Consider the following 26,266-nt stretch of genomic DNA (forward strand, 5'->3'; position numbering starts at 1 on the left):
CTACTTGAAATCTCTGTCTGTCAAATAGATAAATAAAATCTTAAAAAAAAAAAGAAATAATAGCTTTAATTACCACTCTTAAAATACTAATTTTACTATTCTGACTTATGACATTTTTAAAGCTGTATAGGACTGTTCTATCAACGTTTCCACTTTGTCTTTCCAATTCAGCCACAAGATCCCCAAGGCCAGAAGAGAGAAAACAGAGTGAGTCATAACACTGGGCTCTGCTCTGGGCTCTGCCACTGACCAGGTGTGGAAGCTGGGGTCCAGGAGAGTTTAATTTCTTCACCTGAAAGACAGGAAGACTTTGACCTGTTCCAACTCCTCTGCTGGTCCATAGTGAGGATGATGGGCCATATTTAAATGTGCTTTAACTGTATAAACATATGGGAAAAGATAAGCTATTGAATTGTCTGTGGTACCTATCATGGCCCTCAGGCACAGGGAGCAGCAAACATCTTTTTTGTTCATTAATTTAACAAATACTGAGCCCTCTCTATGTGCCAGGCCTATGCTAGGAGCTGCAGGTGCCATGAGAGACCCAGAATTGACAGTAAAGTGATTCCTTTTTGCTTTCAGTGTATGTTGCTTTATATCAGCACACAATGAGCCTACATTATCTGAAGGTGAGTAAGACAGTTTAAGAAAAGACAATGCCCTCAGGCCTGAAACACTATTACAGAATGGGCTCTGATTATTTCTTTATTTTATTTTTAAGTAATCTCTACACCAAATGTGAGGTTTGAACTTACAACCCCAAGATCAAGAGTTGCCTGCTCTACTGATTCAGCCAGTCAGGTGCTCCTGAATGGGCTCTGAATATTTCTCATGGGGGGAGGGTTCTTGTGTTGGCCCTAGTTTTCCCAGGCAAGGCTGGGCTTTGTTAGAAAGAAGTTTGCTCCTCGTTAAGGAGTTACTCAAAGACCCAGAGCCCTGGACTCACAGGTGGCAGGCAGGAGTTCCAGGTGGTTGTGTCGTCACTGCTGGTACTAATGCTGACATTACAGTTGTCAACCTGGGATGCACTCAGGACGTGGGAAGCCCCCGTGTCCTCCAGTTCTTCATTCTGTTGCCGCCGCAGGCTTGCCAGCATTTGCAACTCAGATTCACTCATCTGGCTGGGCTGATAGTTTCTCCAGTCATATTCCTGATCAAGAAAAGAAAGCGACAAAGGGTCAGGTGCCTGTTCTGAATTTACAGACCACCAACACATGCTACTCTACAGCCTTAACCCCTCGGTGGCTCTCCACTAACTGAGCGAGGCCCAGATTCTTCTTCTTCTTTTTTTTTTTAAAGATTTATTTATTTATTTGACAGACAGAGATTACAAGTAGGCAGAGAGTCAGGCAGAGAGAGAGGGAAGCAGGGTCCCTGCCGAGCAGAGAGCCCAATGCGGGGCTCAATCCCAGGACCCTGGGATCATGACCTGAGCCATAGGCAGAGGCTTTAACCCACTGAGCCACCCAGGTGCCCCAGATTCTTAAGTGCCCTTATACAATGCCTGCCCCACCTGCCTCACCTTGTCTTTTTGCTCCAGGCATATCAGCCACACTGTTGCTCATTAAAGTCCTCAAGAGCATCAGGCTCCTGTCTGCCTTAGTGCTAGCCTGTGCTGGCTAACTCCTAGGGGCCCTTTAGGTCCCACATTGTGTCATCTCCCAGGGAAGCCTTTTCTGACAATTACAAACTGGGGAGGGCCCTCCACTAAGTGCTCTCATGGAATCAGAAAGTGTTCATTTTTAGCATTTATCACAATTGCAGTTACCTAATGGTTTTTGGCATTCGCAGGTGGTCTACAAGCTCTACAAAAGCAAACATAATGACCGTCTTACACTCACTGTATTTCTCATGCCTGGGGCTTGACCTGTATTTGACTAAACAAAAATTCAAAAAGTTTTTTTGAAAAGAAACATCATTTTCCGTACAAAAGTCCAGTTTCAAGAATACTGGTGAATTTTATCACTGTGAACATTATGACCAAATACGTTTAACTTATAGTGAGACTGAGAATGACTAATGTTGATAAAAGCCATTAAAAAAATTTAATCTTAGGGGCACCTGGGTGGCTCAGTGGGTTAAAGCCTCTGCCTTCGCCTCGGGTCATGATCCCAGGGTCCTGGGATCGAGCCCCACATGGGCTCTCTGCTCAGCAGGGAGCCTGCTTCCTCCTCTCTCTTTGCCTGCCTCTCTGCCTACTTGTGATCTCTCTCTCTCTGTCAAATAAATAAATAAAATCTTTAAAAAAAATAAAAAATTAAAAAAAGAAAAAAAATTTAATCTTAAAATGGGAACATGTAAGTTTTGAAAGCCAGAAAGAACTCACAACTATAATACACACAGTAATATGGCCTTTACTGTACATGTAATCTGTCAGGCATTTTCCCCCCTAAGAATACTACTACAAATCTTTGAAGGCTAATGTAAATATTCCTTTAGTGTACAGGTAAGAAATTGTCATATGGAATTTTCAAAACCTTTCCTTTCTCTGTGATGTAAACCAAGTTTGATAGCAAAGGCTAATTTCAACATCGCTGAAATGTTAGTATCACATTTGAGTACTGATTTACATCTAGGACTGCCATTAACTTTCAAGTAATCTTGAAATTTTCTTATCCATCTGCAAACATGGGTTGTGCACAAAAAGATTTGTTTCATAGGGTGTCTGGGTGGCTCAGTCGATTAAGCATCTGACTCTTATTTTGGTTCAGGTGGTGATATCAGGGTCATGGGATTGATCCTGCACAGGGCTCCACGCTGGGCATGGAACCTGCTTGGGATTCTCTCTCTCCCTCCCCACCCTCCACTTCCCTCTCTATTAAAAAAAAAAGGTTTGTTTCATGACACACTAGAACTTTTTAGATACTCAGATCTCTACACTTACTTTCTCAGAGGACCCTTTGAGACAGCTACTGCCTTCTCTTCTTTTCTGCCTCATAGGGATGTAAAAAGTTAAGAAAATATAATTAAAAAAAAGTCTTGGTGTGTCTATGAAGTTTTAAGTAAAGTGCTCTCATTATCATAATTTGGCGATTATCAAAGCTTGTGATCTAATAATGTAATATAGATATTTTCTGGAAAGTTTCTGGTGGAAACTCATTTAAATTTTTAGAACTCATGGCTCCAGCAGCTTGGCACCCTGAGAGGCTACACAATCTCTAACAGGAGATTTCATAAGTATTTAATATGTTTTGAGAGTTCCTAGGACAAAACAGATATCACAAGAAGAATGAAATTTACATTCCAATGACAAGGCACTAAAAAAAAGAAAAGAAAAATAAGAATAATTTAAATTCAGAAGAAATAATTGGGGGAACAATAAACGCAAGAAAAGATGCTTGGCTTCACTGTCATTAGAGAAATACAAATCAGCACTGAATGAAATCTCAATTCACAACCACTAGGACTGTTATGCTACAAAAGTTTGACAGCAACAAGGGTTGGTGAAGCTGTAAAGAAACTGGAATCTTCACACGTGCTGGTGGGAATGTAAAATGGCGCCACCACTTTGGAAAACAGTTTGGTGGTTCCTCAAAACGTTCAATATCTACCATGTGGCCCAGTGACTCGCTCCTAGGTATATATCCAAGAGAACTGAAAACATATGTTCATACAAAGACTTGAATACAAATGTTCACAGCAGCACTATTCATAACAGCCCAAAGGTGGAAGCAACAAAATGTCCATCAGCTGATGGATAGATCTTTGTTTATCCATACAATGGAATGTAATTTGCCCACGAAGAGTCACAAAGTACACACACTACAATGTGGATGAACCTTGAAAATACCGTGCTAAGTGAAAGAAGCCAGAGACAAAAGGTCACAGACTGTATGATTCCACTAATATGAAATGTCCAGGATGGGCAAATCCATTCAGACAGAAAGCAGATTGGTGGTTTCCCAGGGTGGAGAGAGTAGGAATGGGGAGTGAATGCCAGATGCAAATGTTCTGAAATTCAGTTGTTGCAGAATTTTGTGAATATAATAAAAACTGAACTGTACTCTTTAAAAAGCTGAATTCTATGGTATTTGAGTTTTAGCTCAATAAAAACAAAGTAGTTCAGTCATCAAATATAAAAACAAGACTAGCAGCTTGACTTTGGGCTCAGCGTAGAACAGTGACTTGCTGGGCTTCGCTTCAGTTTTTCTGTCAAGAAATGGAATGAAGTGTTCCAATGTGTCACCTGGGCATGTCATTTGGCTTGTTGCTGCCAACACACTTTTACAATGAGAAAGGAAATTTTATTTTCATTCTCACAGTTTTTCTTGAGAAAGCTTTAATATGTACTCAGTATGATTAATTCATCCATTCATTTCATGTATTTAATCCACAGACCTGTATTGTGCCTCAAGTACAACCATAGGTGTTAGGACAGAAAACAGGAGAGAATGGACAGTGGTTAAGCTAGAAAGATCTGAGCCTGGGCCTTCGTCCCACTAGTTACCAGCTGGATGTGATTGGGCAAATTATCTAACCTCTCTGTGCCTCAGTTTCTTCATCTATAAAATGGAACCACAGTATATACATCACATGATTTTCAATGGGCTAAATGAAATAATATGCATGCAAAATGCTTAGCATAATACCTGATGAACAGCAATATGAAAGGTCTCCAAACTTATGGTGTGCACCTTTATGAAAAAAGCATTTGAGTATGTACCTTCTAATATATCTTTGTCTTTACTTAAACACATGTATAGCTATATTAAACTGGTATGCATAGTATAAAACAAACATAAAAACAGAAATTAAAATTGTTGAACTTAAAAAACAATGGAAATAGTTTCAACATTTTCTTCCTCAAGCCCAGTGGATGGTTTTTGGTGCACATCTGCTTGGGTGAGTACATACATCTTAGGAGGACCACTGAGTTGGCCGTCAATACATGTGCTCCCTGTTATTAGCGTTCTTTCTTTTCATTTTCTCTTTCCCCCATCCCAGTCTCTCACCTATTCTGTACTATGTCAGGAGGCAGGAGTGTAAAGAAAATAAGACACCCCTCTGTCCGCATGGAGCTCACAGTAGAGAGAGGGAGACGTAACAGGCATTATAAGTCAGAGTATTATATGTACCCAGACAACACAGATGTGTCTAAGATGCTTGAGGAACACAGCACAGAGGTGTCTAACTGCCCTGCAGATTTGGAAGATGCCTCGCAGGAGTCCAAGGTGGTACGGGATAGCTATTACATTTGTTGACAAAGGGAATGAGTGGACTTCAGAAGGAGTGAGCTCTCTCCACCACTGCACGTACAGAAGCAGATGCTGGGGAAGTGGTACCTGCCGGGAATACTGTTGTCATCGGCAGTGGCGGAAATGCACTGATTGGTTCATTCATTAGTTTACTCTACAAATACTCACTGAGACCCTATTATGGGCCAGGAACCATTGATGCTAAGTCTGCTCAGAACTCTGAATTTCCGTGAATTTACTTCCTACAACACTAAAAGTGTATTCTGACAACGCACTGGAAGAGCAGGTGAAAATGAGCAGAGAGAAAAAGTGACTTTCTCCAGGGTCATGAATAGAGCAACTGGTGGCAGAGACAGGTAATTAACTTAGTCCCTTGATACATTCTTGATTTGTAATCTCTTAAACCGTTTCAAAATCACTGGAAAGGCTAAATCATTTAAATTACATTTTTTTTTTTTTAAAAGAAGGCTTATAAGAAAGTCTTCACAGGAAAGGGGACTCTAGCACAAGATGGCATCTAACTAAATTATACAACGTGTGAGAGGCAAGTGTCTTATCTCATTCTATTTCTAAAAGCCTCAAAATGTATGTATGACCTAATACATGTCTCATACATGAGACAAAAACGTATGACCTAATTTTGTCTCAAAATATCCTTGTAGGAAAGAAGGGAGACATTATCAGTTGCATTTGTTTTAGGAAGGAGGTAATGGGCTCAAGGCTATATGATTCAGCTGTGCTCAGATTCCCGGGCAAGTTCTTCCCTCATGAAGCCACTCATTTTCTTTGATTTTTCGACATTTTTAGGAGCCTAACACAGTATGTCACAAAGACAAGTAAGATGTTGCCCCTGCTTTCACAGGCCTTACAATCTATTAGGGCAATCAAGAGCTAGAAAGAATTGAGCATAAAATAAGGTACCACAGTGGGGTACCTGGGTGGCTCAGTTGGTTATATGTCTGTCTGACTCTGGATCTCAGCTCAGGTCTTAATCTCAGGGTTCTGAGTTCAAGCCCTGTGTTGCGCTCCATGTTGGGCATGAAGCCTACTTAAATAAAAAAGGTAGCATACACTTGGGTATAGTACTAGTTAAGCACAGAGAGTCTTGATCATGATTAAAAAGGGAAACAGATAATTCCAGCAAAATGATTAAACAAAACAAATAAAAATAACCTTACAACTTGATGCCCTTTGCCTAATCTCTCTTCTCAAGATATTAAGGCAGAACAGCTTAATGCATCAAACACGTGCCCACAGAATGTTGTGAGCCTCAGATAAGAACTGGTTTTTCTGAACCATTCTAAATTCTAAGGCTAAGTTCACAATGGTGTAGAGCCAAAATGAGACACAGCCATGGGTTAGTAAGACCAGGTGAAGAAACTCATTCCATTCTATATGGATGGGAGAATAATAAAATTGGGAGAAAATTGGGCTGTTATTCTCATTCTGGAACCTATAAAATCTCTGAGTCTTTCTTTCTGAATCAGGTTTGCATTGTCACAGTGCCTGACACCTACAGCATACGGGACACCATGTAAAAACAAAACAAAACTCTTAATAAAGGTCTACCAAACTATCCCTGACTCTTTGTATTCTTTTAAGTTACACCAAGATACAGAAACTGCTACTACAGAGGGGATGGTGGCTGTTAGAACAGAACATAATGTAAAAGGCATGTGAGGAAAGGGAGGTATACCAAATAGTCTGGCATTTCAGAAAAGAGAAAGGTCACGTCCTGCAGAATCAGTCAAGCTTCAGGGAGGCGATGGTCTCTAAGCTGGACCTTGAAGGATAAGAAGGGTGGTATGGCAGCGTATTCTAACCACCAGGCCAAACAACATGAGACAAGCTGGAAGTATGGAGTTTATATTCATAGAAAGCATTATGTATTGTACATACTGTTTCAGAAATGAAATCAGCAGAATGGTTCCCAAATAACAAGGATGGAAATACCGATAATTAATTAATTAATTAATTTTCAAAAGATTTTATTTATATATTTGAGAGAGAGAGAGAGAGAACACAGAGGGAGAGTGAGGGGGAGAAGAAGACTCCCTGCTGAGCAGAGAGCCTAATGTGGGGCTTGATCCCAGGACACTAAGATTATGACCTAAGGCAAAGGTAGGTGCTTATCCAACTGAGCCACCCAGGTGCCCTGGAAATACCTAGATTACCTAGAATTTAATCTAAACCTTTTAGGACCAAATGGCTTCCACCTCCCTGGCCAAGTCTCATTAAAAGCCTATGATTCTCTCAAAAGATATATTCTTATTGGATCATATGAGATCCTCATTTTTTACTTTTTGAGGAATCTCTATACAGTATTCTACCCAGAGAAAATAAAAACATTATTTGAAAAGATATATGCAACCCTACGTTTATTATGGTGTTATTTACAATAGCAAAAATATGGAAGCAGCCCAAGTGTCCATTGACAGATGAATGGATAAAAATGTGGTACACACACATGCACACACACACACAGGAATATCAGCCATAAAAAAGAATGAGATCTTGCCATTTGCAACAACACTGATGGGTCTAGAGGGTATTATGCTAAGTGAAATAAGTCGGACAGAGAAAGACAAATACCATATGATTTCACCTACATGTGGAATCTGAAAAAGAAAACAAACAAATAAGCAGACTCTTAAACAGGGAGAATAAACTGGTGGTTGGTAAAGCAAAGTTGATGAGGGAGTGGGTGAAATAGGTGAAGGGGATTAAGAGGTATTTACTACCAGTCATAAAATAAGTCATGGAGATGAAAAGTCTATGAAAAGCATGGCAAATATAGTCAATAATAGTAATACAGTATGGTGACAGATGGTGACTATGTTTACCATGGTGAGCACCAAGTAATGCACAGAATTGTCAAATCTCTGTCATACACCTGAAACTAATATATTGTATCCCAACCATACTTCAATAATGAATTTAAAAAAGAGAGATTAAAAAAGACATATTCTTAAAAGAAAAAAGATATATTCTTAGTAGCTCCCATCAGCAGGGTGGTGTGATAGCAGGACACTATATAGCAGCAAAATAAGTGATGTATTGACTCTCATAAAAGAAATGCTGAGAGAGAGAAACCAGGCACAAGAGGGTATATATGGGCAAGACTAGTCTTGGGGGTTTCAGCGGAAGTTGTGAAGGGATGGTGGCAGGAAGGGATACTGACAGGGAGTACAATGGGGTTCCTGGGGCACTGGCACTGTTCTCTTCTTGTTCTGGATCATGGTCACATGGATTTGTTCAGTTGGTGAAAATTCATCAGAGGGTATGTTTATGATTTGTGTACTTCTCCATGACCAAAAGTGGCAAAGAAGTCTGAGACTCAGAAAAGATTTCCTAGGAAGTAATAGTTGATAGTCACTGGCACCTTGCTCCGGACCATCTTAGTAGGGGCAAAGGTGGCATTTTGTAAATTCTGGGGGTTCAGTATTGCTGCTAGTTTCAAATTTATGTCATTAAGAGTGCTGAAGCTGTAATTAGAAAGTTTTGGAAGTTTTTCTGAACTCCAACGTCATAGCAGACATTGGAAAAGTAGCAGAAGTCCATTTTCCAAAGCTAATTTTAAACCTCAACTGGCATTTTAATATGAAGATTAATCTCCTCTCTATTGCTATTTGCAGACAGCAAAAGTATTGCTACATTGACATTTTAAAAATGAGCCGATGGTAAATTAGCGTTCCAGGACATCTCTTCACCAACTAGCACCGCTTGAAGACCTGTTTCAAATTCTTGAGCACGTATCCCATACTAGAGTTGACCCTGATTCACTGAGGACGCAGGCCCATGGAAGAGAAGAATGAAGACAGAAATCTCAGGCATGAGCCTCAAGTGACACACACTTGAGCAAATAACTCATTCACAGTGTATGGTAGCTTTTAGCATATTTCTTCACCATGCAAAGAGGTAAATTGAAATGTAAAGACCAAGCTACAGTACAACTTGAAAAACTGCTACACTGAAGGGATGCAATGTTGACTTAACACAGCAGAAATCAGTAAGCAGGCTGTTAGAAAAAACAACAGGTCAGAATCTATGTTGTGTTTTAGATCAATGGCATTCATGTTGACCCAGGCTTAACCAGACCCAATGCCACCTCCAGGATGTCTGTCACAAACATTTTGGCTATAACCAACCTAGAGACATTTCACAATCCCTGACTCAATTCACACCATCATCTCTGCATACTAATCCCTTAAGAATGTCTTAGGTAGAGAATTCTTGGGTAGTTTAACCAATATTGGCAAAAAGTCCTTGCAAACGGGTAGCTTTCTATCTCATAGATGTGATGCTCTCTTTTTTGGAGGGGAGGAGCGTGAAAGTATTTTTTAAAAAAGATCTTTATATCGATGTGCTATATTTGTATCGAACACCCTTTCCCTCCATGACTTCCATACCATATACTTCCGTACATTTTGTCTTGGGAGTCAGCCTGCTAATTTTCAGAAAGAACTCTCTGAACCACAGCTGAGCTCTTATTATTGATAAATAATTTGTAATTTCCCAGCACCTATCTACTAAGTTCAAGGGTACTCCATGAGTTGAACAATTACTATAGACTAGAAGGAATCTAGTAATACCAAATGGAACAGGTTTTAAATTATATTCAAGGATATGCCATCTATAAGACGACTGTAGCCTTGTACATGGGTAAGCATAGTAGTCATTCAGTACATGGTATTATTATTTAATATTAATTAATATTATAAATATTAATATATAATATATAAATATATAATATGAATTATAATTCATATAAATATAAATTAACACACAATATTAATATATCATATATAAATATAATATATAATATAAAATATATATTTATATTATATATAAATATAAATGAATTAATATTGTAAATATTAAATATAATTTAAATTTAAATATTATTTAAAGAACCAGGAGGAAAATAATTATTGTGCCTGCTTATGGAAATGAAAATAGCAGAGGTAAGCCAATTTACCTCTGGAGTGGGAAGATCGTAACTTTAAGGTCAGATTGTTTTAGAATATAAAACACTTTGGTTATAATCCAGTAATGATAGATATACCAACAACTGTGCATGCATTTGCATATTAAACTACTGTGAAGTGTGGTGCCTGGGTGGCTCAATCAGTTAAGTGTGTGCTTTCAGCTCACGTCCTGATCCCTGGGTCCTGGGAATTGAGCCCTGCATGGGGCTCCCTGCTCAGTGGGGAATCTGCTTCTCCCTCTCCTTCTGCTCTACCCAACGCCGCTCCCCGCCCGCCCCGAGCACATGCTCTCTTTCTTTCTCAAATAAATTAAAAAAAAATGCTGTGAAGCTTAAAGTGGCAATGGAAGTTAAATTGCCACATGATCACAGAATCCTTTTTTGAGAGAGAGCACAAGTGCATTTGAGCGGGTTGGGGGTGGATGGGTGGGGTGGGCAAAGGGAGGAGAGAGAGAATCCTGAGTAGGCTCCACGCTGAGGCTTAATCTCATGACCCTGAGGTCATGACCTGAGTCGAAATCAAGAGTTGGACACCTAACCGACTGAGCCTCCCAGTGCCCCGATCACAGAAACTTTTCAGTTAGCTTTAATTGGGGATGGTGGTCCAGGGTAGTGGAAGGCGAACCGGCTTTTCTGGCTAAAACTCTTGAGTATGACTCTCTGTTTAGTCACTTACTGGATGTGAACTAGCTAAAGCCTCTCGGCTTCCTGGTCTGTCAAACAGAAATAAGTGAGGACTCTTATAAGGGCTGGAGACGGAGACTGGACAGAAAGAGTGGGGCACCTTGTAGAGCACTTGGCATATGGCAAGTACCCTAAACCCTTAAATTCACAAACAAGGTTCTTGAATCAAAGACCTTAATCTCAGTGGGTTAGGAAATACTATCAGCTTAAGGTCTCTTCCATAAAATAAGAAAATGGCAAGTATGACTTGTTTCTTTAAAATTAGGAAAGTCAAGACATCAAAGAAGATGGATTTCTTCCATAAACATTTGACTAGTAGGATGCTAACCTTAGCATTAAAATATTGGAGAATCCATAGTAAAAAGTTATAGTGTGTTAGCTAAACAACAAATGTGTTTTCATGGATTCATACTTCCGCTACTCTCTTAGTTTTTGTCAAGTCTGTCTACAATTTCTGAAACTTCTGAGAATCTGAAACTTCTCTTCAATACAGTAACTGGCACATTGTTTGGTGATACGAATAATGACTTTTGCAGGTCCATATAATCACCCAAAATTTGGAACATAATGCCATTTTTAATTATTTTAAGATGCTTCTACTCTGGACCATTTCGCCTTGGTCAACAACTAAATTAGACACCAGATGCATCTGTAGCATCAGCAAAAATTTAGACTGAAAAAAAAAAAAACAACAACAAATAAAAATAAGAGGGCTAGAAGCAAATTCCACCCAGAAAATTTCCATGCTTAATGCAAATCCTGTTACTGGTAGCACCAATGTTATTTAACCACCAAATTCTGTAGCTTGAGTAATATCCCTAGCAGTGTACTGACAGATAAAACTGACACAATGCCTCTGTTTTTTTTTTTCCCCCAGAGGCAAGGAAAGAGTATAGTTCTGACAAAACATGAAATCACAAACTCTTGTTCAAAGACTACTAATTGGTAGGAGTGTCCAATGTAACAAATGTCACATTCTTACCATGTATAACAGTTCATAGTTATAAACAATTTATAAGCTGTTACTAGTCTCGTCCACGTTTAATTCCTCCCATCAGCCATGGAGCTGCAGCTCTCTAAATTTAGCTCTGGGAATAAGGCAGGTACACAAAGGGTGCTCTATAGGGGAATGACTGGAGACACACCAGGTCCTGCTTCTAAATATTATTCTCTCTTCAGTGAACATTGACAAAATATACCAACACGTTATCTGACAGAAGTGACCCATTAATTCACTTTTATGTTAGCACTTGATTCAACTTTTAACAGAGGACAAGAAACACACATAGCTCTCCCTTATTGAACGGTACCAATAATTAGTTTCTGGAATTTTATTGGATTTGAAAAGGTGTGCTTTAGTATGCCAGGCATACTGGTTTACATTACTAACTACTCAGACATGGGTAGAGGAAAATATTTGGTTGATATGGGCTAAGTGTTCTACATGTACTATCTCATATGATATTCATTATGATCCTATTGGAATAAGTACTATTATTTTCTCAAAGTTGACAGATGAGGTAACTGAGGTTCAAGGAAGTTAAGAAATGCGTCCAAGGTCACATAAGTAAAAAGAAGCAAAGCCAGAATGAAAATGCAGGCCTGCTGGTTTGAGCTGGTGCTCTGAGCCATGGTGTCCACTGCTCTCGACTGCTCGGAAGAATGAAAATGTAGACAGACATGCTGCAGAGCTCTCTTTGGGGAAAGTCCTGAGGGTGGCAAAGGTGAAAGCTGTCTATCGGGTGGCTCAGGAAAGCATGAGGCCAGTAGTCACCTATAGTGATAGCCTCGGAAGGAAAGAGAGTCACTGGGTGAACCTGCACATTTAGGCGAGGATGATGGACATATGTACAGCACACAGGGTAACCTGACTCCCAGACAGGTGTTTTGCAACAATGGAATGTTGTAATTGAAGGAAGTCAGGGGTCAGACAGACATCTATGAAGTCTTCAAACAATAGGGTATTGTTGGAAAGACAGCTGCAAATGGCATACTTGAGTGGCAAATTCAAAAAGAGACAGATGGTTTCTCTTTGAACACAGAGTATTATATACCCTAGAAAATGCAGAACTTTATGTAATGGAACAATGCCTTTAAAATTCTAAAATGATTTACAAATTCATTTTCCTTTAAGTTTGTAGTGTACAAATTGCATAGAACAATAAGCCTCTATTATTTCAAAAAAATATGAGCTCAAGTTCATCAGGGAGGCAGTCAAACTAATCCTTTTTCAATATCCAAAGGAAAAGGCTTGACAATTAAAAAAATTGTACCATGACTTAAAACACATATAAAGTGTCCTTCCATAATTCAGTTTTGATTTTCAAAAAGGAAAATGTGAAAATTAAACTCAAGTTATATGGTATTCATTTTATAATTTGTCCCTGTAAAATCTCATGACTTGTTTTTTTCTAAGAAAACTTGAATTTGTAGCTGGTAGCATAGTTTGTCTTTCTTATGAAAATAACCATTCTTCAATAAGTTCAAACTTTTTCTAGAACCACAAAGCCTATGTCTTTTTTATTTGTTTGTTTGTTTAAAGATGCACATAATTACATTTACAGATTTAAAATGCTTCATTCAAAACTGTTTGAATGCAGTTATACATGTGGAAAAGTTAATTACTAGCTATCTACATGGTTATGGTATTACCCAGAGGGTTGTACTTGTTTCTTAATTTAAAATATTTGAACTTAATAATAGGGAACTCCATTTAAAAAATGAATAAGACATTGCAAGGAAGAGGTTTACCAAGAAGTTAGGAAATCAATTTCAGTAAGTGTTCCTTAGAATTACTAGTACTCTGGCATATCAGGGGATTAGGAGAACAATTCTCCTGTACCTTCTTTTGTAAGAGCTTTTAATTGTCCCTTGTCATAGAGTTGCTTGAAGTTAGCACTTTGTGACAGCAGATTTCCTTTTTCAAGATTTATTTATGTGCGCATGAGAGAGAGAGAGTGAGTGAGCATGGGGTGGGGGTTGGAGGGGCAGAGGGAGAGGGAGAGAGAATCTCTGCTTTGGGGTTCCATTTCACAACCCTGAGATCATGACCTGAGCCAAAATCAAGAGTTGGACGCTTCACTGACTGAACCACCCAGGCACCCCATGTGAGAGCTGATTTTCAATGGGGAGTTAGCTTACAATTCTTGACTGTAGTACCTTGATGGCTGAGTTGATAGCTCAGGTCTGCTCACAGTCTCCCAGAGCCCAGCGAATTACATGACCTCCCTCCCTATAGCTCAGGTCCCAAGCCTCAGAGTCATACTTGATTCTGCCTGTTTCCTCTTCCCTCCATCCTATCAGTCTTAGCTCTTAGTTATTCTGGGAATCTGCCACTTTTCTTCATCTCCGCTCTGATCTATCAGAGAGTGATGCCTCAACTGCTTTCTCTGCTTCAATTCCTGCCCTGCCCTGCATCCATCTTTGACACAGCAAGAGGGAAGTTTTTGAATGTAAATGTCATTGCCCCACTTCAAACCCTACAAAGACTTGCCATTGCATGTGGAATAAAGGCCATCCTCCTTACCGCGGCCATCCCGATCTCATGTGATCTGGGCCTTTTAACAGCTCTGACCTCATCCTCCACTTCCACTGCCCTTTCCCGAAAGGCCCAGCTATGTGGGCCTCCTCTATTCCCCAGAGACATCCATTTCAGAAGCCTTGTACCTACTGTTCCTGATACCTGAAACAGTATTCCCAGGTTCTTCGCATAGCTGGCTCCATCTTAAATTTCAGATCTCAGCTCAAATGTCACCTACTCGGTCAGATAATATCTAAAGTACCCACCATTCTGGCCAACCCTGTTGTCCGTTATATCACCTTGTCTTTGTCTTCCCACATCCTTATCATAGCTTATAATCACTTTATGTATTTGTTTGTGCGTCTTTATCATCTGTATTTCCTAACAGATATAAGTCCCCTGAGGAGACAGGCCTCATCTGTTTGGGTTGGTTTATGTCTAGCACCAGGGGCAATACCTGGCCTGACAGGCACTTGGCAGAAGAGGAGATGCTGTCCTAATCCAGAATAGAACCAGAACAGCTGTAACTCATCACCTAGAAGTCCTTTATTTTAATTAATTAGTTAATTATTCTTAGAGAGGGAAAGTGGAGGGGGGAGCAGAGAGAGAGAGAGAGAGACAGAGAAAGAGACTGAGAATCTTAAGCAGACTCCACACCCAGCATGGAGCCCAGTGAAGGGCTCCATCTTACAATGTTGAGATCATGACCTGAGCCAAAGTCAAGAGTCAGATGCTTAACTGACTGAGCCACGCAGGTGCCCCTAGAAATCCTTTATTTTAGAAGCCCAGCTTAGGAGGCAGAGACCCCCATACATGTTAGTGTTCTATATGCGTTGACTACAAAGCTAGCCAGCAGAGGTAATTTCATACCTGCATTCATATATTGGATGGATTTCCAGTCCCAGGATAATTGTCAACATTTTTCTCTTGCATCTAGTACATTTCCTATGCATCATACCAGTAGAATCCTTCTAGGCCTGACTGAGCTCATCAAGTCTGTGTTAGAATTCACTACTGGGCCACAGTAGTTGAAATATTAAATCTTAAATATCTTGAAAGAAAGAAAAGTTTTTCATTCAAATGAAATCCATTTGTGGGGGCAATTAGGTAAGAAAAAGAAATAAATGACATCCAGATTGGAAAGGAAGTAGAACTATCTCTATTTGTAATGACATGATCTTGTATATAGAAATTCCTAAGGAATTCACAAAAACACCATTAGAACATTCAGAAAGCTTGCAAGATATAAAATCAATATAAAAATAAATTGCATTTCTATAAACCCTAGAAATGAACAAATTAAAAAATTAAGAAAACAATTCTATTCACAAGAGCATCAAAAATATACTTAGGAATAAATTTAACAAAGAAAGTGTAAGACTTGTATGCTGAAAATTATAAAACATTGCCAAAACAAGTTAAAGACACAAATAAATGGAAAGATATCCATGGATTGGAAGGCTTAATATTGTTAAGATGTTAAGATATATCCCCCAAAGTGATTTAAACTTTTTTAAAAAATTTTATTTATTTATTTGACAGAGAGAGATCACAAGTAAGCAGAGAGGCAGGCAGAGAGAGAGGAGGGAGCAGGCTCCGTGCCGGGCAGAGAGCCCGATGCAGGGCTCGATCCCAGGACCCTGAGATCATGACCTGAGCTGAAAGCAGAGGCTTAACCCACTGAGCCACCCATGTGCCCCCCCCCAAAGTGATTTATAGATGCAATGCAATCTCAACTGACAAGTTGATCCTCAAATTCCTATGGAAATGCAAAAACAATCCAGGAAAGGAAGAACAAAGTCGAAGGAGCCACACTACCTGATTTCAAAGTCTACTATAAAACTACAGTAATCAAGACAGTGTGATACTGCCTAAGGATTGACATATAGATAGAACAGAACTGGGAAGTCAGAAATAAACTTTCACATGTATGGCCAGCTGACTTCCAAAAAAGGTGACAAGACAATTCAATGGGAAAAATAGTCTTTCAATCAATAGTGTTGGCACAAGTGAATATTCACAAGCAAAAAAATGCAGTTGAACCCTTACTTTCCACTAGAGACAGAAATTAGCTAGAAATGGATTCTAGGACAAAATTTAAGAGTTAAGCTAAAACATTCTTAGAAGAAAACAGGAATAAATCTCTGTGACCTGGATTAGGCAATGGCTCTTAGCTATAACACCAAAAGCATAAGCAACAGAAGAAAAACATAGATTGGACTTCTCCAAATGAAAAACTTCCATGCCTCAAAAGATAGCCCCAAGAAATTAAAAGACAGCTTACAGAATGGGAGAATATATTTGCCTGTCACGTATCTGACAAGGAGCTTGTATCCAAACTCTTACAACAGGACAATAAAAAGACAAACAATCCAATGAAAAAATAGGCCAAAGATTTGAATAGGCATTTCTCCAAAGGAGATAAGCAGATGTGCTAATAAGTGTATGAAAAGATGCTCAGCACCTTGAGTCATCAGGGGAATGCAAACTGAAACTGCAATGAGATACCACTTCACACACACCAGGATGGCTTAAATGAAAAAGGCAGAAAATAACAAGTGTTGACTAAGATGTAGAAAAATCCCATCAACTTGCCTTGCTTGCGGGAATGTAATATGGTGCAGCTGCTATGGAAAAGAGTTTGGCGGTTGCTCAAAAGTTAAATATAAAGTTCCATATGACTCAGCAATTCCACCCCTAGGTATATACCCAAGAGGAATGAAAACATATATCCACACAACAATGTGCATATGAATGTTCATAGCACCATCTTTCATAATAGCCAAAAAGTGGAAACAACCAGCTATCGACTGATAGATGAATAAACAAATATGGCATATCCATATAATGGATTACTATTCAGGCATAAAAAGAAATGAAATGCTACAACATGGATGGAACTTGAAAACATTATACTAAATGAAAGAAGTCAGACACAAAAGGCCACATACCGTCTGACTTCATTTATATGAACTGTTCAGGATGGGCAAATCCATTAGAGACAGAAAGCAGATTAGTGGCTTCTGGAAGTTTGGGGGAAGCAATGAATGGGGAATGACTATTAATAGGGATGGAATCTCTTTTGGGGTGATAAAAATGATCTAAGATAAGTAGTGATGGTTGCACAACTCCATGAGTGCCCTAAAAAAGGCTGAATTTTATATTGTGTGAATTAAATTTTAGTATATTCTTATTTTTTTTAAAAAAGATTTTATTTATTTATTTGACAGAGATCACAAGTAGGCAGAGAGGCAGGCAGAGAGAGAGGAGGAAGCAGGCTCCGTGCTGGGCAGAAAGCCCGATGTGGGGCTTGATTCCAGGACCCTGAGATCATGACCTGAACCGAAGGCAGAGGCTTTAACACACTGAGCCACCCCAGGCGCCCCAAATTTTAGTATACTATTAACAGCCACCACCATGGGTTTCTGGAATCTGGGGGAAAAAATTCCTTTGTGGAGTTAGCAAGCACATGGCTCTCTTAAGGAAACTTGTTTCAGATTCTTAGCTACAGTTACTAAATGGAGAGAACGTCAAGTATTAGCACCCTTTCACTATGACCATGATTTCTTGTTTAAATGGTGTCTCTGGAAGAACACCCCATTCCCACGGTAAATTCACCCTGATATGGGGCAGAGTGCCGATGCCTTCCATAATTTTACAACCTATTAAATTGGGGTTATCACATTCACGAATGTGAGCCACAGATTGTAGCGACCATGTGGGTTCCCTGAGATCACATTTTATTAGTCTGTATTTTGACATTGAGGTCAAATCTCTCTGCGCAAATGGTAAGCAGTGCTTTTGTGTCTCTATCCTGTCCACACGTGTAAAGTTCCTTCCCTCTTCCATCCTTTTGAAGGGATTGTTGTCAGTCTCCTTAGCGGTAAAATGGACTAGTAAAAATGGCCGACGCTGCACCCAGGGCGCCTGCGCAAAGGCACAGGAGTCAGGTGAGCGCTTTGTAAAGGGCAGCGAGCAGCTGGGAGGAGGGGCTCTTGGAGCAATGCAAAGAGTCTCAGCGAATGGGCTCTCAGATGAAGAAGATGGGTAAGGGAAAATCCCCTTCTCTCTCTCCAGCCTTTCATTTCCCCCTGGTATTATCAGAGAGCCCTATGGTTCAGGCAGTGTAATTGGTCAAGTGGCCAGGTACTCAAAGTCCATTTGTGCCTCAAGTTTACAAGTTGATTTTTCGTGCCCTGGTTTTATTTCTACAGAAAAATGGAAAGATTAAAAATAAGCAATCTTTTGGATATATTAGAATGAGAGATTTTACCTAATAGAAGGGTGGTGGCAAAAAAATTAGGGGAGAACGGAGCGGAAGGCTTCTTAGAGACTTGCTTTGGTTCCGTTTTTGGCAGCCCAGTTTTGGCTGCAGTCAAGGGAAGCAGCATCCTAGAACAAATCCCTAAGTTTAGTTTATTAGCTGCATTCCACTTATGAGTACACCAAAGGGGAAAAAAATTACAGCTAAGTAGAATATATGTTTTAGAAATATTTTAAAATAAATGCAAAACAGGAAAAGATATTTCTATTGACCACTTTCATCCTAAAATCACCATAAAACAAATTCCATTTTCATTGAGTTAGGTGAGTCACTACATTTTCATGGGCACACATGCAGACACACCTACAAACATGGGAAAAAAATGAATGCACATTCCAGTTTTATCTGGGTCTTTCTTGAGGACCATTTACATGAGAGTTGGCACACGTTTATGCAGCCCAGCGTGGTGGACCCAGGCAGCAGTTCTGGTCTCAGACAATCTAGTTTCAAGTTCTAACTCTCCAACTAACTAGCTGTTGTCCTTGAACACCCCGCATAACCGAGCTGAACCTCAGTATCCTCATCTAAAAAATGACGATGAAGGTGTCTACCTCTCAGGGTCACTGAGGATTAAATGATATGCTTCAGTGGAAAAAAGGCTTGGCAGAGTGACTGACACATGGCAGGTGTTTAAGAAGTATTAGCTATTTCTGTTCTGTTAATGATGACATATATGTCTGTGACTTGTGCAAGGGAACAATCCTCCCTCAATTGCTTAGAATGTAATTGAACCAAAGCTTTACAGTGTAACACATACAGAATATTTAGGACATGACAAATAAAAAAAACCTTTACTGTGTTTTAAAAAATGGAATATAAGTTCATTTGTTCTGCATAGCTTCATCTGTTGTCTGGTTTCTAAGTGCAGCATGGAGGGACTGAAGGAAGAGAGGTACTAACACAGGAAGGAGAAAAATCAACCCAATGGACATGAATATAGCCACCAAACTAGCCTAGGGATTTATTCAGTGACACTACTTTACTGTTAACCTTCACTCATGCCATCTATTATTTGGGAAACTGCTGCAAAGGGACTAGAAAGTGAATAGAATAATGATGTTTTTATGGCTCCTAATGTAGATTGTTATTGAAAATCTGTCAATTTCACAGGCGAGCCTTTGGCTCAAAAATAAGATCTTCATTTATAATTTGCAGGCAATGATAACTAAAATTATGAGAAGTAACTGGGAAATAAAAAAAATTACTATAATGATAATGATCTTTCTCATTAAAAACATGAGGCATTCTATTATCACTGGGATGGGCAATATACTCTTTAACAGCTGTTGCTACTGAGCTAAAACACATCGGAATAGGAAGGCAAATACATTACTGATCACCCAAATGATGAAAAATATGTCCTGCTGCAAACCCGTGTGAAGTGGGACAGAACAGAACACAGCAGGACATGCTGCCCGCCTGTGCAAACCAGAGCGAAGCCACTTACAGATACTTTGGGAATTGGTCTCAACTTTCCCCCCGAGATCTCCTTTAGGGAGGTTTTGTTTATTGAAGCTGGTACTTGATGGGCTGGTCGGTCCTTTGCTTTGATAACAGGATCTGGAGTTTTCTGAGAGGCTTCACTTCTTCCCAGGGGAGAAAGGCATGGTGTAGGCACCACACTCGTTCGAAAGTCTTTTCTATCTATCTGCTTTGCCAAGGAATTCTGGCTTTCTGATGCTCCTGCTTCTGCGTAGGCACTTTTTAGAGGTCCTTTATCTGTCCGCCTTGCAGCCTTCCCCAACGTGTTCTCTAATGTTAGCTGAGTTAACCCTGAAGGACTAGTTGTTGGGCTCGGGGAACCCTGGATACTGTTGTTACCCTACATGGGGGAACAAAGTGAAACCACATTGAGCCAAAATCTGTGGTGAAGAAGCTACTGAGAACAGTTCTTAAAAAGTTCATTTATTCTCTGAATAAAAGCCAAAGTATATATATAATATACCTATATATGATATATATATAATATACCTATACTTAATATATATATACCTATTTTATTTTGTAATAAAAAGATGAGTAACTAAAAACAGCAGTGCAATAGGTATAAACCATTTGGTAAGATGCCCTGCTATGTGGTATCTATCTGGTCTTGGTAAGGCATATATTTCTTTTTTACCTCTGAGTGATAAGAGAGCCATTCACTAAAAATACAGTCATTTCAAAAAAGCATGTGAAAGAAGAGGATCCACCAGAAGTTACATATAAGCATAGCACACTTTGACTTCCTAATGAGCTAACTCTACGAGAAGAGGAACAGCTAGAACTTACAGTATTTAGCTTATTTAAGCAGAGAAATGCTACTCTAACAATAAGTTGGGCTATCAAAGTGTATTTGTTTTAAATTATTGTAAGGAAGTCTTATTGTTCAAGAGCAATAGATAATAGACATGTTTTGTGAAATACTTTTCTTACATAAAAATTTCAACTATAGAAAGTATTTTTTTTTCTTAAGACATGAGCATGATGAAACAGAATTATTTGTAAAGCTACATGAGTTTTATAAATACATAGTTCTGAGATTATCCCTAGGAAAGCAAAAAGTTTAATTTTTAAATCTGAGAAAGGAGGAACTACAAACATAAAATCAATAGCCGTGAAAGTAAATAGTGGAAATGAGAACTACAGTGCTTTTTCAGTTGGATTTTTCTGCTATAAAATAAGAACCTGAAAGAACAAACTAACCTGATCATTGCTTATACCTGCCAAGGTAGATTTTTCCAGTCTGTCTTATTTACTTAAATATGTAAAAAATAAGTGGATATTAAAATGATAAACTTGGACAGAAAAAAAATCAATAAAACAGAGTATATATCTGTCTCTATATACATTTAAAGATTTTATTTATTTATTTATTTATTTATTTATTTATTTATTTGAGAGACAGAGAGAAAGAGCGAACACGTGTGCAAGCCAGGGGAGGTAACAGAGGTGGAGGGAGAGGGACAAGCAGACTCCCCACTGAGTGTAGAGCCTGATGTAGCGCTAGATCTCATGACTCTAAGATCATGACCTGAGCCAAAATCAAATCAGACGTTTAACAAACTGAGTCACCCAGGTATCCCCCAAAAGCAGATTATATTTTAAAGACATTATTTGCTATCTAAGAATGTATCTCTTACATTCAATTTCAGTAAGCTATTGCTTACCCTTCAATTTGTAGCCACACAGAACCAAAAATCTAGTTACTCCTCAAATTTGGTTTTTTATTTTTAAAATTTTTTTAAGAACAATCAAGAAAGACTGCATGCAGGAGTGGGGGCGGGACAGAAGGAGAGGAAAGAGAGAATCTTGAGCAGACTCCACGTTCAGCATGCAGCCTGACAGGGGGCTTGATTTCAAGACCTCAAGGTCATGACCTGAGCTGAAATCAAGAACTGGATGCCTAATGAACTGAGTCACCCAGGCATTCCCACCCCCCACCAGATTTGGAATTTTTTTTTAAAATATTTTATTTATTTATTTGACAGACAGAGATCACAAGTAGGCAGAGAGGCAGGTAGAGAGAGAGGAAAGGAAGCAGGCTCCCCACTGAGCAGAGAGCCCAATGCAGGGCTCGATCCCAGGACCCTGGGATCATGACCTGAGCCGAAGGCAGGGCTTTAACACACTGAGCCACCCAAGTGCCCCCAGATTTGGAATTTTTAAACAAAATATTTGAGAGGCTGATTGAACTGTTGAGTTTATTTGGTCATCATCACGCTCAACATACAGGTTACTATCTGAGGTGAGATTTCCCTTTCAGTAGAAGTAAAGCATATGTAAAGGCAAGAAAGCCTGCTCTAGGTTGCACACAGGCCAGAAGAAGATGTTTTTCTTTAAGATTTTATTTATTTGAGAGAAAGAGCACTTGAGAGAGAGCACGAGCAGGGGGAATGGGCAGAAAGAGAGGAAGAAGCAGACTCCCTGATGAACAGGGAGCCCGGTGAGACTCAAGGCTTCATCCCAAGACCCTGAGATCCTGACCCAAGCCAAAGGCAGACACTTAACTGACTGAGCCACCCAGGCATCCCCAGAAGAGGAATTTATCACAGTTTTTAATGAGAAGGGATCTATCTGTATGTCTGTCATAGTTCTGCCTCTCTTCTTTTCTTCCTCATCATATCTAGGGCTATTGCCATAGGCACTGTAGATGATGGGCATACAATGGTAGTCCAGAACTTAATCTCTGCCATGCAGGGCCTTTGAGGGGTCCTTGGGTGATGTGACTCAGGAGAATCAGCGATGGCCCATGATAGAAGGCATAGGTGTGAGTTTGTATGGTGTCTGCAGCATCTGTGGAGATTACTGAGAGAGAGGCCAATTAGGAGACTGTCGAACAGTTATGATTAGAGGTGCTGGCATGGCTGGGCTGAAGCAGTGGTAGTGGTGATGGAGAGGCTGGGCTAATATGAGAGTTCTGTAGAAGGCAAGGTATGCTCTACTTAGTGACTCTGGAATCTCTAAAAGAGAGTCTGTAAGCCCTAATCCTGTTAGAAAATGATTTTCCTTCCTTGTGGAAAGTGTTGGAAAGTAGTGGAAAGTACTTCCTGCAGAAAGTAACTGTAATCTCAAGAAAGGTCTTAGAACACTCGGGTCTTAGAATGTCTCCTAAGATACAGCTTGCCTATCTGTAATAAAGGATGAGAACTGCAGAGTGTCTAAGGATCTTCTTCTTGGTGTTCATCCTGGGTCTAAACTTGCTTTGTCTATGCTGGCTTGATCTTCTTATACATATATTTCTTTATAAATGATGGGGAAATATATTTTCCAGAGCCCCAGATAAAGAAAAGATGGTGATTGGATGTCAATCCACGGGCACTTACTTTACGTTCCATGTGAAAAAATAAGAAGGTTGGGATATTTCCGCCCTTGCAACGGTACTGCGTTGGCTGCAACTGCAGGCACTGGGCAAACTCTCTCTGCTGTACATCATTTACTGAATAAGCTAATCCTTCACCGCCACTCTGAGAGCCCTTAAGCTGTTCACATGGTTGAAGAACCCTGTCCTCAGGCAGAAAACTGGAAAGAATGCCAGGGACCTGAAAGATGCCTAGTGTCCTAAATTACTAAGGAATGGGGTGGTAGCTTTTGCAATTTTTGTTTTACAGAGATGAAACGAGGATAAAAGTGTAGGCTTGTCTTAGAGAAAGTAAACAGAGAATATAGCAAACATTCCCCAAACCCTAGTTCTAAGAAGGTACTGGTGGAAGTAGGATGGATTTCTTGTTAATTCAGTCTGGCTGCTTGACAGTGCTATCTCTTCTCCAGCTTTCAAAAAACTCTAGTTTAATTTTCTATAGTGGTTATATACATTGGGCAGTGGGTTTTCTGTGACCAAAAAGACCCTCTGCTCATCCATTTCCATCAATTTGCATAAAAAAAATAAACGTGTGCTATGTATTTAAAACAGATAGGCCCTAAAAATAGGTTGGTTATGCAGAAACAGTATAATTATGCATCTTTGGGCCAGAATCTTTGGATCCCTCTGGGATTCTATTTTGTATATGACATGGCAGAACTTGGGAGCTTTTGCAATAAAAATGAGTTCAGTAAATATTTACTAAGCTCCTGCTAGGTGTAAGGCATTTTCTAGGCACTACAGAAGAAACACAGGTAAGAAGAACACGGGCATTGGCCTCGAGAGGCACAAAATCTTGAAGGCAAAGGCATAAAGCCGAGAGATAGATACCTACACAAAAGTAAAAATTTCATAAGGTAGAAAGTAGCAAATATCATTTCAAAAGTTTCAGATGTACAGTTAGAGGGATGCCTATAAAGTCAGATGTTTGCTACATCATTTTATAAACACCTTAAAAATCAAATTATTTTATATGAAGTCTATTTTTTGTATCTCTGGGTGGGTCAGAGTACAGCCTTTTCTTCCTTCCAGTAGTTTACTCAGGTGTAAAATTATTTCTTTTTGCTTGGCATGAACAGTGATTATACACAAAGCAATATTCATGAGATGTATATGGCCATTCATCTCACATTTTTCTTAAGATATACCCTGGTCTGGAGATGAGCTGAGAAGGACAGATTTAGCTGTGTTCCCTGGTGAGCATTCTCTTGGTTGTACTGCATTTCTAGGTAATATGTTTCTATGCTACTACTTAAAGTAAGAAAAGATAAGTAACTGGAGAATCTGGACAGAGTATAAAAGGCTTGTTTACTTTGGCTGCCCCAGAACCAATTCTGGTTTATCCCAGATTCTAAAAGGAGAATTAGGATAAATGAGAAAGGCAAGAGATAAACGAGACCAATATTTTGACATAAGTTGGATCGGCTTCTCTTTTGGAGAGGAAAGAAATAGAGAATGAAACCTAGTGTTGTGCTCTCTAGGCGTGGTACATTGGCAAACTCTATTCCTTTCTTTAGCAACACTTTTGACTTACTAAAGTAGATGATATACGTATAGATGATGTTTATTGATTCCACATGTGTAACATTTTTGGGCTCAACATGCTCTTGGCTTAATTTTTTCTTACATAATATATGCATTTGTTATATGCATTAAAAGTAAGCTTACTATGACCTGATTGAAAAACAACCACATTTTCCCCTTTGGTTTATCATTTAACTACTGAAAACCTGTACAGCAATTGAATATAATTTGTCAGAGTGGTAAAGAAATTGTCATGCCATTTTCATGTTCCAATCGTCTGTTCATCTGTTTTTCAGAAGAACAAATACAAAATGCTTTTGATTTAACTTGATATATTTTTTTAAAAGTCCCAAATCTCTTAAACCGTTTGTCTTCTGGGCTCAGAGGCATTTGTTTGTTAAATATTCAATCACGCCCAAGTGCCGGGAACATCAATAGAGTTTGCCTGATTAACTGTAGCACAGCATATGTACGCCAAAGATGAGAATGATTTCCCCAAGGAGCCAGCACTTCCTCTGTTGAACTACGTTTCTTAAAACGACATGCAGATGGGCATTTGGACAATAATTTCTGGATGCATACAACGATTGCTCTTGCTGAGCTGTAATTTTAAAAAGATAATTTTAATGACTCTTGAGGGCCACCTACTTGGAGCAGATGGGACCCAGGCTCTTTGTATCACAACTTTAATGTTGAGCGAGTCAGGGTAGAGCTCTGTTTTAGCCTTTGTAAAAGTGGATGATTATATTTATTTATATTTCAATTGATTTTTAAATTCAGTCCACTGTGAAAAGAAGTCTTGTAGAACACTCTTAAAAGTTCTGTAGGGAAAAAAATGTCTGTCATAATTCAAACATACTTTTGATGGCAGTTTTGAATCTGTAATTGAGATTGAGTCAGCAGGAGTCTTGACTATTGTCCAATGTTTTAGTGACTAAATGCATGCACTGACAGCATCCTTTAGGTAGACATGGGCACTAGGGGACAACGGAGATGATTAGAGGTATATACTTCCACTGTCAACTAAAAGGCACAATTATTTGCATAGACGTAGCTAAAGACACTGGTCATAACATAATGAAAAAAATCATTTCTGCTTTGAGGATAACAAGATTGACCACTCAAATGTGTCTTAAAGGGCTTCCCTAACAACCATTCCCAAGAAGTATTTCTACTTCCACCTCTTGAATTT

At 39.3% G+C, this 26,266-nt stretch overlaps 1 protein-coding gene across 2 annotated transcripts in view; it reads right to left on the reverse strand.

Annotated features, from left to right (window-relative positions):
• The window catches only part of CFAP20DC (CFAP20 domain containing), a 255,896-nt gene that overhangs the window by 60,733 nt on the left and 168,897 nt on the right, over positions 1–26,266 (reverse strand). Inside the window, exons 13-14 of one of the 2 annotated variants that reach the window (XM_045989869.1) lie at positions 20,158–20,532; positions 947–1,150 (exon numbers count right to left, since the gene is read on the reverse strand). In XM_045989869.1, coding sequence (XP_045845825.1) covers positions 947–1,150; positions 20,158–20,532 — 579 coding nt within the window. The remainder of the gene's footprint in view (positions 1–946; positions 1,151–20,157; positions 20,533–26,266) is intronic. The other variant, XM_045989870.1, reaches the window with a different exon arrangement.

The sequence above is a fragment of the Meles meles genome, chromosome 20 (assembly GCF_922984935.1).
Source record: "Meles meles chromosome 20, mMelMel3.1 paternal haplotype, whole genome shotgun sequence".
Lineage (NCBI taxonomy): Eukaryota > Metazoa > Chordata > Mammalia > Carnivora > Mustelidae > Meles > Meles meles.